Here is a 15,097-nt window from a genome sequence, read left to right on the forward strand (position 1 = left end):
AGCGCAGGAGGAGGTGGAATGGAGCGCCGTCCAGCGTTCACCGCCTCATTCTGAGTCCACAGGAGGAGCATTTGTCCCCCAGGCCGTCCCACGAGTAGCTGCTCGTCAGATTATGACGGGTTTCCATTCTTCCGTGTGAATTCCTGAGCTGCACGTGGTGTTTCTGTGTCATATCAGGGCGGAGACAGGTGACTTGCAGGGCGTTCTGTTCCCATCTCGAGGCGGCTGCATGGGATGTGGAACTTGACACAGTGACAAATGCCTGGAGAGTGGTGCTTGGGGACATGTGGCTTCACCGGGGCCAAAGCTGAAGTCGCTGCCATGTCCTAGCTGCCGGGCAGCCCGTTGGTTAGTGTCGTCCCGATGCGCCATGGTTGTGGGGCGACCTCCAGGCAGGGCACACACAGGAGGTCGCCGATGGGAGCGTAAATGAGTGGACATCACATGGACGTTCCTCTCTCTCTCTCTCTCTCTCTCTCTCTCTCTCTCTCTCTCTCTCTCTCTCTCTCCCCCTTCCTCTCTCCCCTCCCGTCAATCATTAAAAAGTGCTCCCATGTCTAAGAAAGCGACCTGCCTCACAGGGGCTTGTCCTGCGGGAGCAAAGGTCCCTGGTGGAGGCACAGGCGTGGCTGTGGGTGTGTCAGTGGGGCCGCCCAGGCTGCGCAGGAACGGGGTCCCAGGACAGTCCCTGCCGCACCGCGTGTGCCCTGACACGCAGCCCCGGTGTGCGCACCAGTGACCGCAGAGGCAGGAGGGTCCCTGAGCCGTGACCCCCGACCCCGGAGGAGGCAGAGCGGTCACAGCCCAGCACCCCCCAGTCCCCGCCCTTTGCTCTCATGGCTGTTGCTGCCCCGTTTCCTTTATGGTCCTCAATGCCCTGGGCCCCTAAGGCAGCCGCGCAGGGAGGGCGCAGGGGGAGGAGCTGCTGCCGCCCTCCCTTCCCGGTTCTCCAACAGCAGGAAGCAGAGCAGCCCTGCCTGACTGCCCGCAGGCTCTCAGCTTTTGGATTGTGTTGGCTGCTTGTCTGACCTGCGTGTGTGGTAACGTTCCCCGGGGCCCGGGAGACGCGGCCAGCTGTGTTCAGGGCCTTATGGAATGTTCACGCACCATCTGGGCACAAAGGTGAAGGACACGGGTATTAAGTTCATGTAAGTGGAGTAAAAGTTTGTGAGCGAACTCCTCAACCACTTCTCTCCAGCTTTTCAGGTCAATTGGTCTTTGGATCTGAGACTTCACTAAAGGAATCGGCACATTTTTGGAAATTTCTTCCTTATTCCCTCTTGGCAGGTAATTGGCTTTTTACCAAGTTTAAATACAAAGTTTATCATAACAACAAAATACCAATAACTTCTGTTTCCACTCACGTCCCATAGTGCACTGCCCCCTGGCCACCTCCCTGGGTGAGAAAAGGGTTTTTTTTGTGTGTGTTTTTCCTCTCAGACATAGGGGGTTTGATCAGAAAAATGTAGTGTGGTCCATTGAAAATTGTAGTATTAAAACACACACACACACACAACACACAAAAACTTAAAAGCCCTGGCCGGTTTGGCTCAGCAGATACAGCGTCGGCCTGCAGACCAAAGGGTCCCGGGTTCCATTCCAGTCAAGGGCATGGAACTTGGTTGCGAGCTCCTCCCGGCCCGGGCCCAGGTCAGCATTCATGCAGGAGGCAACCAACCAATCGACGTGTTTCTCTCACATGGATGTTTCTCTCTCTGTTGTGAATGAAAGAAGTCACCTCTAACCTGACAAGCTCAGGGGAGGCCTGTGTGGCAGTCTTGAAAACTCAGAGACCTAAAGTAACCACAAAAGATGGTCTGAAAAGTAAATATTTAACTGCAAACAGGTTATAGTGGGCAGTCATTCCTAAGCTGATATCTTCCCTGACAAAGGTCAACTTTGATCTTCTTTCCTGAGCCCATTTGCCTTTTTGCCTCTAAGATAACATATCTGTGAGATGTCTGGGTAACTTGTAATTTCCTTCTTTTGCTGGAGCCCCTGGGGCACAACCAAATGTGGGGGGCGCCAGGACAGATACTTCAAATTCCTTCATTATCATGTTAATTGTTCCTGTACCCACCTAAGTATGTGTCCATTATTTTACTCTTTATCCAATCCCAGGGGTTTCCCACCGTTTGACTTTATCCCACCTCCTTAATCCGTCACCAATGAATTTCATGTAGCCCACCTATGTTCCTCCTTTGATGGCAATGTATAAATACAGATGTAACCCACCATTCCTTGGAGCATATTCTCAATTCATTGAGGTTCTGCTTCCTGGCATATGTCGACAGTTTGGCTCAAATAAACTCACTAAAATTCTTTACAGGTTTCAATGGTTTTTTTCGTTAACATTACTTGGCGTAGTTGGCAGGATTCCAAAGAAAACTCACCCGGGATCATCCCTTGGACTTGGACTTGGAGCTAGGATCCAGCAAAGGGCCCGTTGAGCCCAATGGTTCTCCGCCCATTGGGTGAACGTGGGTGAGTGGTCTCTTGGATCCAGGACCTTCCCTTGCTTTGGTAGAGGGTCTGACTTTATTTGAGCTGTGTTTTAAAATCCTCGAGGTGGAACCAGGATTGACAAAACCCCAGGTTAAGGGTTGGCAGAACCCAGGCTAAGGCGGGACTGGAGGAAAAAATGGGTGGCTGGTTTTGATTTTGGCTTTTTAATTGGAATTGCTGAGAGTCTGAGCAAAAATAACCTTCGCCGTATAAATGAGCTGAACTCATTCAGCTCCGAAGATAAAGGGGCAACATTTGTTGTTTTTTTTTTAAAGAATAGTCCGATTCTGAGGTGTTCTTAGGTGACTAAGAATTTTGTGGAAGTGTCAGAAATGCAGGAGCCCCATCTGGAAGTTCCGACGCAACTGTAATGAACTAAATGGCTTTTCTAGGGGGCCACCATAAAGGCTTGGTCTGCCCGGGCTCCAAAACTTTTTTGTGGTTTTAGACAGCCGGGAGAGAAACTGAGGCCACATTTGACCTACTACATAACATATCTAAAGTTTGCTCAGACTACAGATATCCAAAAAAATAAAAAAATTTTAACATGGGAAATTGTGCCTCCAAGGCTAGAAGCTCCCAAGACCTCAGCCCTCATTTAATACTCCTGATAAGAAGCCTTTACTTGCAAGTACTTTACAGAAATGAGAAAATTTAACTAGAAAATATTAACTGAGGAATGGCCATTAAAAAAAAAATGCAGTTTGTTTGGGGTACCTATGTTAATATTTTGCATGCAAGAATTAAAAAAAAAAAAAAAGCCAGCTCTGAAATTAAAGTGAATGAGTATATGGGAAGCGTATCTTGATTTGGAAACTAGAAGCTTCTAAGAAAAAAGTTTTCTTCCAATAAGATGGAAATTAATAAAAAAGATTTTCAGGGACTGACTCAGAACTATTCTGAAATTAACAAATGTCTACAGCCATTTTTGAATAGTCCTTTGGGAGTGTACTGAAATTCTAGAGAGGGGCAGTTCCCAAACCGGGGACAAAGACACTGCTTTGGTAATTTTAATGCTAGACATTCTCTGGTGTAAATTCTTAGTGTGTTTTCTGCGCGCCTGTATAACAGTGTTGATGTTTTTGTGTCTCTTTGTTGTTTAATTTGTTGAAAGAAGAGGCAAATCCCTCTCTGGGGAAGCCTAGTTGTGTGTGGTGGGGTTGAAAGCGTGAGAGAGATTGCAAGAACGTCCCAGCAGCTGCCAAGAATTCTTAATCTTGGGGGCTCTTCTTGCTCTCCCTCTCAGGGTTCAGCCTCCAGAAACAGCTAGTGAGATTTCTGTCTGTTTGTCTGAAATATAATTGTGGCTGTCTATCTTTTAGGGATTTCGGTTTGCTCTTTCCTTTGTTGTGAGAATAAACAAATCATCTTTTCTGTTAAAGAATAGTTTAGACAGCCTCCATTTTGGACTGTGACTTGGCAGCCGCCATGTTGGCCGCATGGTTTGCTGCTCCCCTTGAAAGAGCAAGGGCCAACCCCTCCCTTTGAATTAGCCAATCGGGAAAGACTGTGTGCCTGAGCTCCAATCAAGAGCAAGGACAGGTCACGTGCATTGTTAAGGCACTCTGCTTCAGAAAGAAACTTGCAGAGATTCTCAGAGCCAAGTTCAAACAGGAAACTTTAGGAGGGTAGCATGTGTCCAGTCAGGGACACTGGCAAGCCAAGAGTCATGATTCCCTGTGGGGGCGTCTGCCAGTGATACTCTGGGTATTTGCATTTCACTTATTGGGAGTTTATGTATTATTTTCAATGCTCAATACACTGCTTGCAATAAGCCATGTGCCTCATTTTAAACTCTTACATATTATTCTTTATATGTTGAAATTATAATTGAATCTAAAGGTATACAAATTTTATATTATTCTCTATGTCATTTTATAGGGATTATTACTTACCAAGAAGTTGTTGTCTTGGAATGTTATATTTTATAGAAAAGCAAAGTTTTATCAAATCTATAACTATGCTACTTTTAAATTTTTGTCATTTGTGGACAGCTTTATTCTGATGCATTTGTAGGTATATATGTCTAGAAAAATCCATGAAAAGGACTTGGATTTACTCTAACTTGCAGGCTTCTAAGCAGGTCATATTTTGAACTGGATGAAGATTTATAGAACTTCAAGGAATAAATAAACAAAAACAACTATGGGACTAAATGAATTCAGGATAATTATTCTTATGATTCTATTTAAAATATTGTTGACTCTTAAATCTTTTGTTTCCCAAATATAGGGAAAAGTAAAGAACAGACATTCTGCATTGTAGGAACTAACAAATTGGTAACAGATTTATTTCACAGTGCGCTCCTGGGAGACGAAGGTTTCAAAGATCATGGCTTACAACCAGGAGATTTGGTGTCTTGGAAAAGACACCAAATAAAAGACTCTCTCCAACCTCATTGGAGGGGACCTTACCAGGTATTACTAACTAACCCATGTGCAGCTAAACTTAAAGGAGTTAGCTCATGAATTCACATTTCTCATTTTAAAAAGGCATCTGACTGTGAATGGACGTCTACTCCCATCTCTGACACCATCTCCGTCTGCAGCGGAGATCACAGACTTTTCAAGGATGAGAAGTCGCTGACCACGGAGGCAGACAGCTATCCCAAGACGACGTCAACAAGGCCTGTATACTCACAAACGGATATTGCTTGTTTTATATCATCTGATTGATATTGATTGAATGTACATAAAATGATTTTCATATTATTATTATCCTTATGGTTCCCTAGTGGAAACAATATCTACCTCCCCAGACCTCTTCCTTTATTAGATATGAAAAATTTAACCTAAATACCTGCTAATCTTCTCTACCTACTACACAATGATGTTCTGGTTATCAGGTATGATAGTGAAATTAATGCCTTGTTAGCCACACATTGGTCTTCTGCTATCAATATAAGCTTTGGTGGTTGTTGTTTTCTGGCTCTATCTATTATAAAGGACCCACCTTAGGCAAATACCTCCAAGAATATCTCCCGGATAATTCCACTGGTAGAATTGTATATGGATGTAATCTGGATGAATATTGTATGGCTATAGAGATGGGTGATGAATAAGTAAGAAAAACACCTGGATATGATGGCCAAAGGCTTGCAGCAGCCTGTGCTATCTGTCATAGCATATCATGTCCTCAGATTCACCAGCCATGCTCTTATGGCTGGATGTCTATGAAATAAGAAAGAAATCAATGGGTCCCCATTTCAGAAATTATTGACATCACTTGGTGGGTAGATATGTTTATAATTACCCCACCGTCCTTGTGTCCTGGACGTTTGAGGAGCCCTATAAATACTCAAACTCTAGCTCATTTGGGAGTCTCCTTCACCCATTTAACTATGGCATGGGAAACTCAACATTTTTGGCTCCACTCAGTATACCCTAACTGCTCCCAAGTCATAGCTACCCAATGGCAACAATATTTCTGGTGGATCCAACAACATTGGTCTCCCTAAAGGAAGCAAAAGGGGAATACTTGGAGGAGTAGGGGCTGGCCTTGGTATCCTGGGACAAGCTGAACTTGCAGCTAATGAAGAACATCATTCATTAGAAAAGGATTTTTATCTCAAATAGGTCATCTAGAGGGAATGCTGTTTCTGGAAGAAGGAAAAACAGTGGGAATCAGCATGGAAAGACAATAAAGCCTTAGTTTAATTGGTAGAACAGACTCGACAGACTCTAAAAACTCATGCACAAACCCAACAATGGGAACGTGCCTGTGCCCTAACTCAACTGGGCCTGTTGTCTATGCTAAAGCAAGGAATCTGAAGTGGCTATGAAACAATGGCCAGCTATAATGGCTGCAGAAGCCCAGGCCAGACACTTATGGGACTCATATGGTTCCCCAGGAATTTGGAAAATTTTAAATGGGAAATGTGATCTACGATATTGTGTTTTTAAAAGCCCAGGTGTGAGTTAAATCCTACGCTTAAAATTCCCAGTAGTTCAACTGGCTGGCGTAAGGACTATCCTCAATAATACTAGAATACTTCCAATGGGAAGTAGATGGGCCATGTTCAAAAATAATAAACAATGTGAACCCATCTCACTGTCTGTGAAAATTGGAAAGGTGAATGGTTATGCCCTCAATCCATATGGAATACTGAATTCACCCAGTCCTGGCTTATTGTATCTACCCCAACAAATAACAATATAGTATATGGAAAAGGGGCGTTTTTGCTGGGAAGGGTTAAAAGCAATCTTTACAGTAATATCACCAAGTTTACATTAAATAATACTAGAATATGGTGTAATACTAAAATTATAGGCAGAATGACTTTGCCTGAAGTTCATAAAATCTGTGATAATATTGATACTGAAAAACCAATGTATTGGGAAATTGAACTCCTCCCCATGAAGCCATTTTTATGGGAACTAACTGGCCAGAAGAAAATTAGAGCTTCTAGATAATGAAATAGTAGAGTCTTAATTCATTTGGCCAAACATATCATAAGGTACAAATGACAGTGGATGAAGGAGGAAAACATAATTAGCTTAATAAAAGATTATGATAATGCATGTAAAGGGTTTTTCGGTTGGCTGTGATGCTTGTTCCCTTTAGACTTTTCTTTGTCTAGTATTAGACATTTTCTGTTCCTAATCAGTGTTATTATTTTAGTATTGTTACTTTTGTTCATAATATGTAAATGTTATATTAGATGCAGAAAAGCAAAATGTAAGACAAACAGCAAAAGACTCGGATCATGGTGGCTCAAAATTAAAAATGATCCAGAATATTTTTTAACAAGAACATATAGGATTTGACTGCCTCCCATTTACCTGCCTTTTTAAAATATATAAAATTCGACCTTAAATGCCATCTAAGGTTATGGTCTTGCCCCATCCCCAGTGGTCCACCTGTTCAGCAAGACATGCTGACACGGAGACATCCTAGGAATGAGCCTTTTAGCACCGTGGGACTCCATTATCCAACCAAAAGGTTGGTCACCAATGCATCCTTTGGATTGATTTATGACCAAAAGGGGGATGTGTGAATGAAAAAAGCCACCTGCTAACCTGACAAGCTCAGGGGAGGCCTCCGTGGCAGTCTTGAAAACTCAGAGACCTAAAGTAACCACAAAAGATGGTCTGAAAATTAAATATTTAACTGCAAACAGGTTATAGTGGGCAGTCATTCCTAAGCTGATATCTTCCCTGACAAAGATCAACTTAGATCTTCTTTCCTGAGCCCATTTGCCTTTTTGCCTCTAAGATAACATATCTGTGAGATGTCTGGGTAACTTGTAATTTCCTTCTTTTGCTGGAGCCCCTGGGGCACAACCAAATGTGGGGGGCGCCAGGACAGATACTTCAAATTCCTTCATTATCATGTTAATTGTTCCTGTACCCACCTAAGTATGTGTCCATTATTTTACTCTTTATCCAATCCCAGGGGTTTCCCACCGTTTGACTTTATCCCACCTCCTGAATCCATCACCAATGAATTTCATGTAGCTCACCTATGTTCCTCCTTTGATGGCAATGTGTAAATACAGATGTAACCCACCATTCCTTGGAGCATTATCTCAATTCATTGAGGTTCTTCTTCCCGGCATATGTCGACAGTTTGGCTCAAATAAACTCACTAAAATTCTTTACAGGTTTCAATGGTTTTTTTCGTTAACACTGTCTTTCCCTCTCTTATCCACTATCCCTAAAAATCAATGAAAAATATCTCTGGTGAGTGTTGTGGAGCGGATGCGAGTGAATGAGCACTGGAGCCCAGACCAAATTAAAATTTAGGGAGTCTTTATTAGCCGGGCGGCCAGGCGACCCGGCAACTGCTCTGCCATTCTCCGCGCAGGGAGACCAGAGAGCAGCAGCGACCCTTTGTGTAGGACCACTTTTAAGCACATTAACCACATCGGGTTTTTGCAGAACAAGTAACCCAAGACAAAACAGTTTTTCCCAAGCAACGTCAGGATCATGCCAATGACGACCACGTTATTCACAGGGTCATCCTGTTCTTCAGAAAGCTGACAGTGTTCTGTGAAAGAAGGCTACGTGCTGGGAAGGGGCCATGAGACCATATCTCAAGGCCTGGCCTGGTGTCAGCACTGACAATTCTATCTGGAGCATAGTCCATGGCCTCAGTAGTGCTCAAAAATTCCCACTCTCCAACAGTGAGGATTAACAAACAAAAAACAAACAAACAATCAAATAAATAAATTGTAGTACAGGGTATTTTCTAACTGCAGAAGCCAAAATGCTCCTGGCGCACCTGACAGGGTAGAATTCACTGTTAGTTCTGCGCCTCCAGCCACTTTTGTATTCAAGAATTTCTTGATACTCATAGCCTGCCTTCACCTTGGTCCTTTCTGCTTCCTGCTTGTCAGGTCACAGGATCCCCCCTCAGCACTGTGTCCTGTCACACCATCCTGCCTGGAGGCCCTGCGCTTGGAACAAAGCATGCAGGATCTTTCTGGCTCCACTGTGTCTGAGGATGCCCTGCCCCCCACATGCCATCTCCCCCGTCCTATTTACTGCAGCAAATCCCTGCTTCTTGGGAATTGTGTTCCCTCCCTGGGGGCTCTACCTCCCAGCACGTCTGCCTTTGGCGGCCTTTAAAGCCTTCCTCTTCTCTCCCTTAAACAATGGGCTAAGGTGTATCCAAAGCTCGCCCGCCCAGCAAATCCTTTCCTCAGCACCCCCAAAACCCCAAACAGAAACTCCATGTAAAAGGGGTGTGTGTTTTTCTTTTAGAATGTAAACTCCTACCATCCAATTAAAAAATGGGCAGAGGACCTAAATAGACACTTCTCCAAAGTGGACATACAGATGGCCAAGAGGCATTTGAAAAAATGTTCAAAGTCACTGGTCATCAGAGAGATGGAAATTAAAAGAGCAATGAGGTATCACCTCACACCTGTCTGAATGGCTACCATCCACAAATCAACAAACAAGTGCTGGGGAGGATGTGGAGAAAAAGGAACCCTCGTGTACTGCTGGTGGGAACACAGACTGGTGCAGCCACTGTGGAAGACAATATGGAGTTCCTTCAAAAAAATTAATATGGAATTGCCATTTGACCCAGTGATCCCACATCTAGGAATGTACTAGTATCCTAAGAAACCCGAATCGCCTATCAGAAAGAATGTATACACCCCTATGTTCATAGCAGCTCATTTTACAATAGCCCAAGTGCCCATCAGTAGATGAATGGATAAAAAAGCTGTGGTACATTTATACCATGGAATACTATGCTGCAGTAAAAAGAAGTACCTCTAACCCTGTGAGACAGCATGGAGGGACCTGGAGACTATCGTGCTAAGTGAAGTAAGTCAGCCAGAGAAAGACAAGTATCATAAGATCACACTCAGATGTGGAATCTAAGTAACAAGATAAACTGATGAACGGAGTGGATCCAGAGACATGGAAGCAGGGAACAGAGTGTGGAATCTCAGAGGGAAGGCGGGGGATGGAGGGTGGGTGGGGCTGATCAACCAAAGACCTTGAATGCATACATGCGGGACCTGAGGAGACACACACGTCACAGCTTTAGGGTAATAAAGTGTGGGAGCAAATGTGCATCACAGATGAAATACAGCCAGAGTCCAGGTGGGCAGCCCCTCTCTGAGTCAGGGTCCCCCGGCCCACCCCTTCCTTGGGATGGAAGGATGAGGGTTCGCCAGGACCCACAGGCCCCTGCTCCCATTCGTGCTGGGGTGTCTGTGTGAGGGGAAGAGAGGGGCTGTCACCAGAGGACTGGGGCGCGGAGACGGGGGTTCTGTCAGTAGAACGTGGAAAGCCACCGCCACCCACAGAGCCTGCAGGTAACAAAGCCACAGCCCAGCACTGCCTGGCAGCCCCTGGCCCACTGACCTGGGTCACAGAGGATGGCAAGGAGGGCCTGTCCCGCCCCCGCCCATTCCTCAGCTCCTGTGTTCAGAGATGGACTCAGCAAGGAGTGGAGGGGGAGAGGGGGCGGAAGAGGGGGTGGAGGGACCTGACACCTGGAGCTGTCCACACCCAGCAGGGAGGTGGGATGATGTGGGCGGGGCCACGAGGCCCAGGGCCCAGGAGAACCCAAGGGAGGAGCATGGCTGCAGCCCAGGGACTCAGGGAGCCTGCGGGGGAGGGGAGCTGGGCATCTGTGCCAGGGCTGCCACAGACCCTTCATCCTCCCAGGGGGCAGTGCCGGCCACTGACAGCTCCAAGGTGAGCACCCTCCCTTGTGAGTGCTCTTGGCTGAAGGGAACCTCCTCTCTCAAGGTCACCCCATTTTCTGGGGCAGCTTGCATCCAGTGACCAGTAAGTGCACAGCGTAAAAGACACTCCCGTCGCCCCACGTGGGACCTGGTGCAGGGGCTGTGGATGGAGCCCAGGCAGTGGGGCCGGGACATGTGATAGGTGATACAGCTGCTGGGGCACCCATGTTTACTGGGGCAGTGCAGGCTGCCTTCCGATGTGCAGAGGAAAGCATATTTGAACTCCATAAAAGGCAGGGTCGGCCCCCCCAGTAGGTCTGTATCTGACTGCATGTATGCGAACATGAAGGTCTGAGAACGGAGGTCTGAGAAAGCTTATGTGTGCTTACACCTGGGATGTAACGTGTGGTTATGGGTGTGCATGGATGAGTGTGCATGTAGGCATGAGTGTGTGCACACAGGCTCGCATGTTCACCAGTGAGCCTGTGTGAGGGTTCAGACAACTCATGGGGGTAACTTACCCCGTGCCCTCTCCCTCGTCAGCTTCAGGCTCTCCCTCGCCTCCGACCCTCTCCTGAGCTGTTAAAGTAGCTCCTTGTCCTCACTTCTCAGCCTTTTCCAGCAAGCCTTCCTGGGTGAAGCCGACACAAATTCCAAGCATTCTTCCTGTTTTTTAATTTATAATCTTTAAATATATTTTTATTGATTTCAGAGAGAAGGGAGAGGGAATGAGAAATAGAAAATTCAATGATGAGAGAGAATTATTGACCAGCTGTCTCCTGCACACCCCATATGAGGGATCAAGCATGCAACCCAAGGATGTGCCCTTGACCGGAATCAAACCCAAGACCCACCAATCGGCAGGCCGACGCTCTAGCCACTGAGCCAAACCAGCCAGGGCCAGGCCACGCTCTCCTGTCACGGTGTGTTCTCCCCAGTGACTGACGTGCACGCTTGACTCTCTGTTTCTTTTGTCTCATCAGACGGGAGCTTCCTGGGGTGGGGGTGACCCAACAGGAGACGGGAGGGTCCCAAGCATGGAAACTGCTGCTGGGCCCACAGGGGACTGGACTCCTGACTCTGTCTCCCAGACTGAGCTCAAGAGCCTGGGAGGGGCGGGAGCCGGGGGACCCCCACGCCCTGCACCAGCCCCTTCCTGGCTCCTGATGACCTGGGGGAGTCGCACCAAGCAAGCTGTGGGCCCAGGGTCGGAACCTGGGTCTCCATCTTGACTGGGTGACTTGGGAGGCTTTTGGCCTCTGGGCTCAGGTGCCTCCTCTGCATGTGAGGGGTTCGTAAGCGCCCTAGGGCCCTTGGCCTCCACAGCTCTGTTGGCGCCCACTCTCCTAGGTCCTGTGCAACACTCTTTCTTCCTACTTCCTGTCCTTGAATCCATGCCAGTCAGATGATTTCACTCCGTATTTAATTGAGGAACATTTTGTAAAGAAATGTGGGCAGAGGTGAGCTAAGGTGCACAGCAGACAGCGAGGGTTGAACACAAAGGGACAGGGAGGATGGAGCTAAGGCTCTGCAGCCAACACTGGGGCCTCCAGGTCCAGGGCGGGAGGAACCAGCAGGGAGGAGCTGCTGGGGGTCAGGAGCCAGGACCCCCCAGAACCCGAGGCGGCTCTCCTGTGGAGTGAGAGCCCAGCAGGAAACCTCTTCAGGCTGCCAAGGGGCCGGACAGAAGGGTCTTTCCTGTCCGTGTCGCCATGGCCGCCTCAGCTCAGGAGCCCTGCAGACAGAGGACAGTGCAGTTCCCAGGCCCGGCCAGCAGGGGCGCTGCCCTCCCAGGACTCCTGCTGTGGCTCCCACGTGAGAGGAAAGGCTCTGAGGCCACAGGAGCCAGAGCTGCTTTACAGTAGGCTTTTCATCAGATGGGAGGAGACGCTGCAGTGCTAGCGGCTGCCAGAGCCACACCCAGGCTTCCCCACTATTCCTGTCCTTCTCATGACCTGCACCTTCTGTTCTAGGGAAACCAAATTCATCCCTAAGAGAGGATTAAAGAGCATTACCTGTAGGCTGAAGTCCAGAGTGTCCTGGGAAAGAGAAGCTATATATTACTTAAAAGATAGGAAGGTAAATGTGTCCTTAAACACAGGGTCCCTAGCACAGGCCACCTGAGTTCTCTAACAGCACTCCCACTGAAGGGCAATATAAGACACTTGGGGGGGCTAGCAATCTGAATCTTGCCAGTAACCAGTATTTTGATGCACATAGTAAATAATTAGCTCCATTCTTATCTGTGATGCTTGTCCTGCCTTTCAGAACCTGTTTCCCAGAATACTCCCATTTTACAGGGGCTATGAACCATAACAGCTATACAACCCCTGAGGGGGTTGTCAGTGCTGGCGCCAGTCAGGTCAGGCCTTTAGGTGTAATCTCACTTCCCCCATCCCAACCTATGGGGGTCTGCAAAGCCCCCAAAAGGTCTGGAAGCCTGATCCATATTGGAGGAAAAAGAAACTAAAGGGGATAAAAGGAAGGCTTCCTCCCTATACATCACTCAGGCTTTGGAGGGTGATTGCCCTGAGTCACCAATCTAGTGCATCTGCAATTCTGCATTAAAGGCTCCTCTTCTGAATCCTCTGAGTGCCCGACTGATTATTGTCCATGCCACCTGGCAGCTTATCTGCAACACCACTTCACTGACAAAGAGCAGAGCCGAGAGCAGTGGCCCCGAAGCCATCACATCCAGTGTCATCAGTGACCACAGGGCCTGCTCCTCCATGTGCCCAGGATCTGCACCCAAATCCCGTGCGTGTTAACCCGTCTCTAACCCACAGCCATGGCTCCTCATGTCTCCACCTAAGAACCGGGAGCTAGAGATTCTGCGTTTCCAGGACACGGGAGACCCACAGGGAAAGAGAGGCCTCTAAGGCGCTGCCATCCCAGAGCTCACCCAGCAAAGCCCCGTCCCCCACCGTCTCGGGGCCTCGCTGCCAGCGGCTCCTTACCTTTCCGCGCCCTGAAGGAGACCAGCAGCCCCGCCCCGAGGAAGAGCAGCCCCAGCACGAAGCCCCCGGCTCCACTCAGCACCTTGCTCTGTGCGGATCCGGACTGGGCCCCTGGAGGAGAGGCTGTGTCAGTGGGTTCAGCCCAAAGCACCTTCTCTGGTGGAGACCCTGGGATGGAGAGCTGCGGGGTGGGGGGGGGGGGGGGAGGCCCTAGAGGAAGCAGAAGAATAGGCATTTACGGGAAACAGACTGAGGCCAAACTGAGCAGGTAGAGGCCCAGGCACCGGCCTCAGGGGCCCTCACCCCCGACCCAAGGCCACAGCTTCGGCCTCTGAGGGCTGCGGAGCCCAGGCCTCGGGGACCTTAGGTACGGGCCCGGGTGACAGAGCAGCAGACACAGAGCAGATGGGGCTCACCCGCGGCAGGAGGGACCCCACACTCTGGAAGGAGGCACCTCCTCCCGGATCACAGTGGGCAGCTCAGCGCAGGCAGAAGCACCGCCCAGCCCACAGGGGACGGGGCCAGGGCCCAGGGGCACATGACGGGAGAGGGTGGGAGACAGAGCAGGGCAGGAATGGCGCCCCAGGGCTATGGGGTCCACAGGAGCGATCGCAGGGCTGCCCTGTGGCCTGTGCTGAGGGAGAGACCCCAGCAAAGAAAAACGGGGTGTGGGGAGAGGGACCCTGATCCTCAGGAACAAGCAGGGCCCCTGTGGGGGGGAGGTCAGAAGGCGTCTCACTCCATTCCACGGTGACGGGGCTGGAGCTGCTGGGGTGCTGCACGTGGCAGGTGTAGACCTCCCCGCTCCGGGGCACTGTTTCCAGCATCACCAGCATCTGGAAGGTCCAGTCCCCGTTCCGGATCAGGCCCGTGGACACCACCCCGGCCTGCTCTTCCCGGCCGTCCCGCAGCCAGCGGACCTCGATGGGGCCCGGGTAGAAGCCGTTCACGGAGCAGACCAGGAGGTTGTGGTGCTGCAGGCGCTGGGTCTTGGCCGGGAACACGGTCACTGTGGGCAGAGCTGGGACAGAGAAGGCGGAGGGAAGTGAGCGGACAGGCAGCCCCTGGGTGCCCCCTTTCGGCCTCGTCTCCAGCCCCAGCTCCAGGCCCGGGCAGGCCCCCCTCCAACCGCCCTGAGGCCCCGCAGGAGGTAGTGCCATGTGCCTTGAATCTCCGCCTCCAGCCCGGGCCACTGGATATGAGAGACAGTGAGGAAATTTGGGGGATTTTTCACTTGAAACAGTTCCTCATTGTTGAATGGAAGAGTTTACAGATCTGTGCAAGGCACAGAGTGTGTGCGTTAAAGTGTGATTCTGGAGCAGGGCTGCCTGGGTCACATCCGGGCTCTGCCTCTTCCTGGTGATCCTGGGAGATCCTCTCTGCTCAGCTTCTCCCCTACAAGGGGGTGATAATACTAACTCACCGCTTAGGGACACATGAGGACCAATGGGCCTGAAATATGCACAACAGCGGCTGGAACGTAGCC

At 49.1% G+C, this 15,097-nt stretch overlaps 1 protein-coding gene across 2 annotated transcripts in view; it reads right to left on the bottom strand.

Annotated features, from left to right (window-relative positions):
- The window catches only part of LOC103295592 (DLA class II histocompatibility antigen, DR-1 beta chain-like), a 40,752-nt gene that overhangs the window by 18,227 nt on the left and 7,428 nt on the right, over positions 1 to 15,097 (bottom strand). The window contains exons 3-6 of one of the 2 annotated variants that reach the window (XM_054721659.1): positions 14,351 to 14,632; positions 13,612 to 13,722; positions 12,670 to 12,693; positions 11,343 to 12,389 (exon numbers count right to left, since the gene is read on the bottom strand). The exons of the other annotated variant lie outside the window; for it this stretch is intronic. Of the exons in view, the coding sequence (XP_054577634.1) occupies positions 12,376 to 12,389; positions 12,670 to 12,693; positions 13,612 to 13,722; positions 14,351 to 14,632 (431 nt within the window). The 3' untranslated portion in view covers positions 11,343 to 12,375. Of the gene's footprint in view, positions 1 to 11,342; positions 12,390 to 12,669; positions 12,694 to 13,611; positions 13,723 to 14,350; positions 14,633 to 15,097 lie in introns of those variants that run through there. 2 annotated transcript variants of the gene reach the window in all.

The sequence above is a fragment of the Eptesicus fuscus genome, chromosome 10, assembly GCF_027574615.1.
Source record: "Eptesicus fuscus isolate TK198812 chromosome 10, DD_ASM_mEF_20220401, whole genome shotgun sequence".
NCBI lineage: Eukaryota > Metazoa > Chordata > Mammalia > Chiroptera > Vespertilionidae > Eptesicus > Eptesicus fuscus.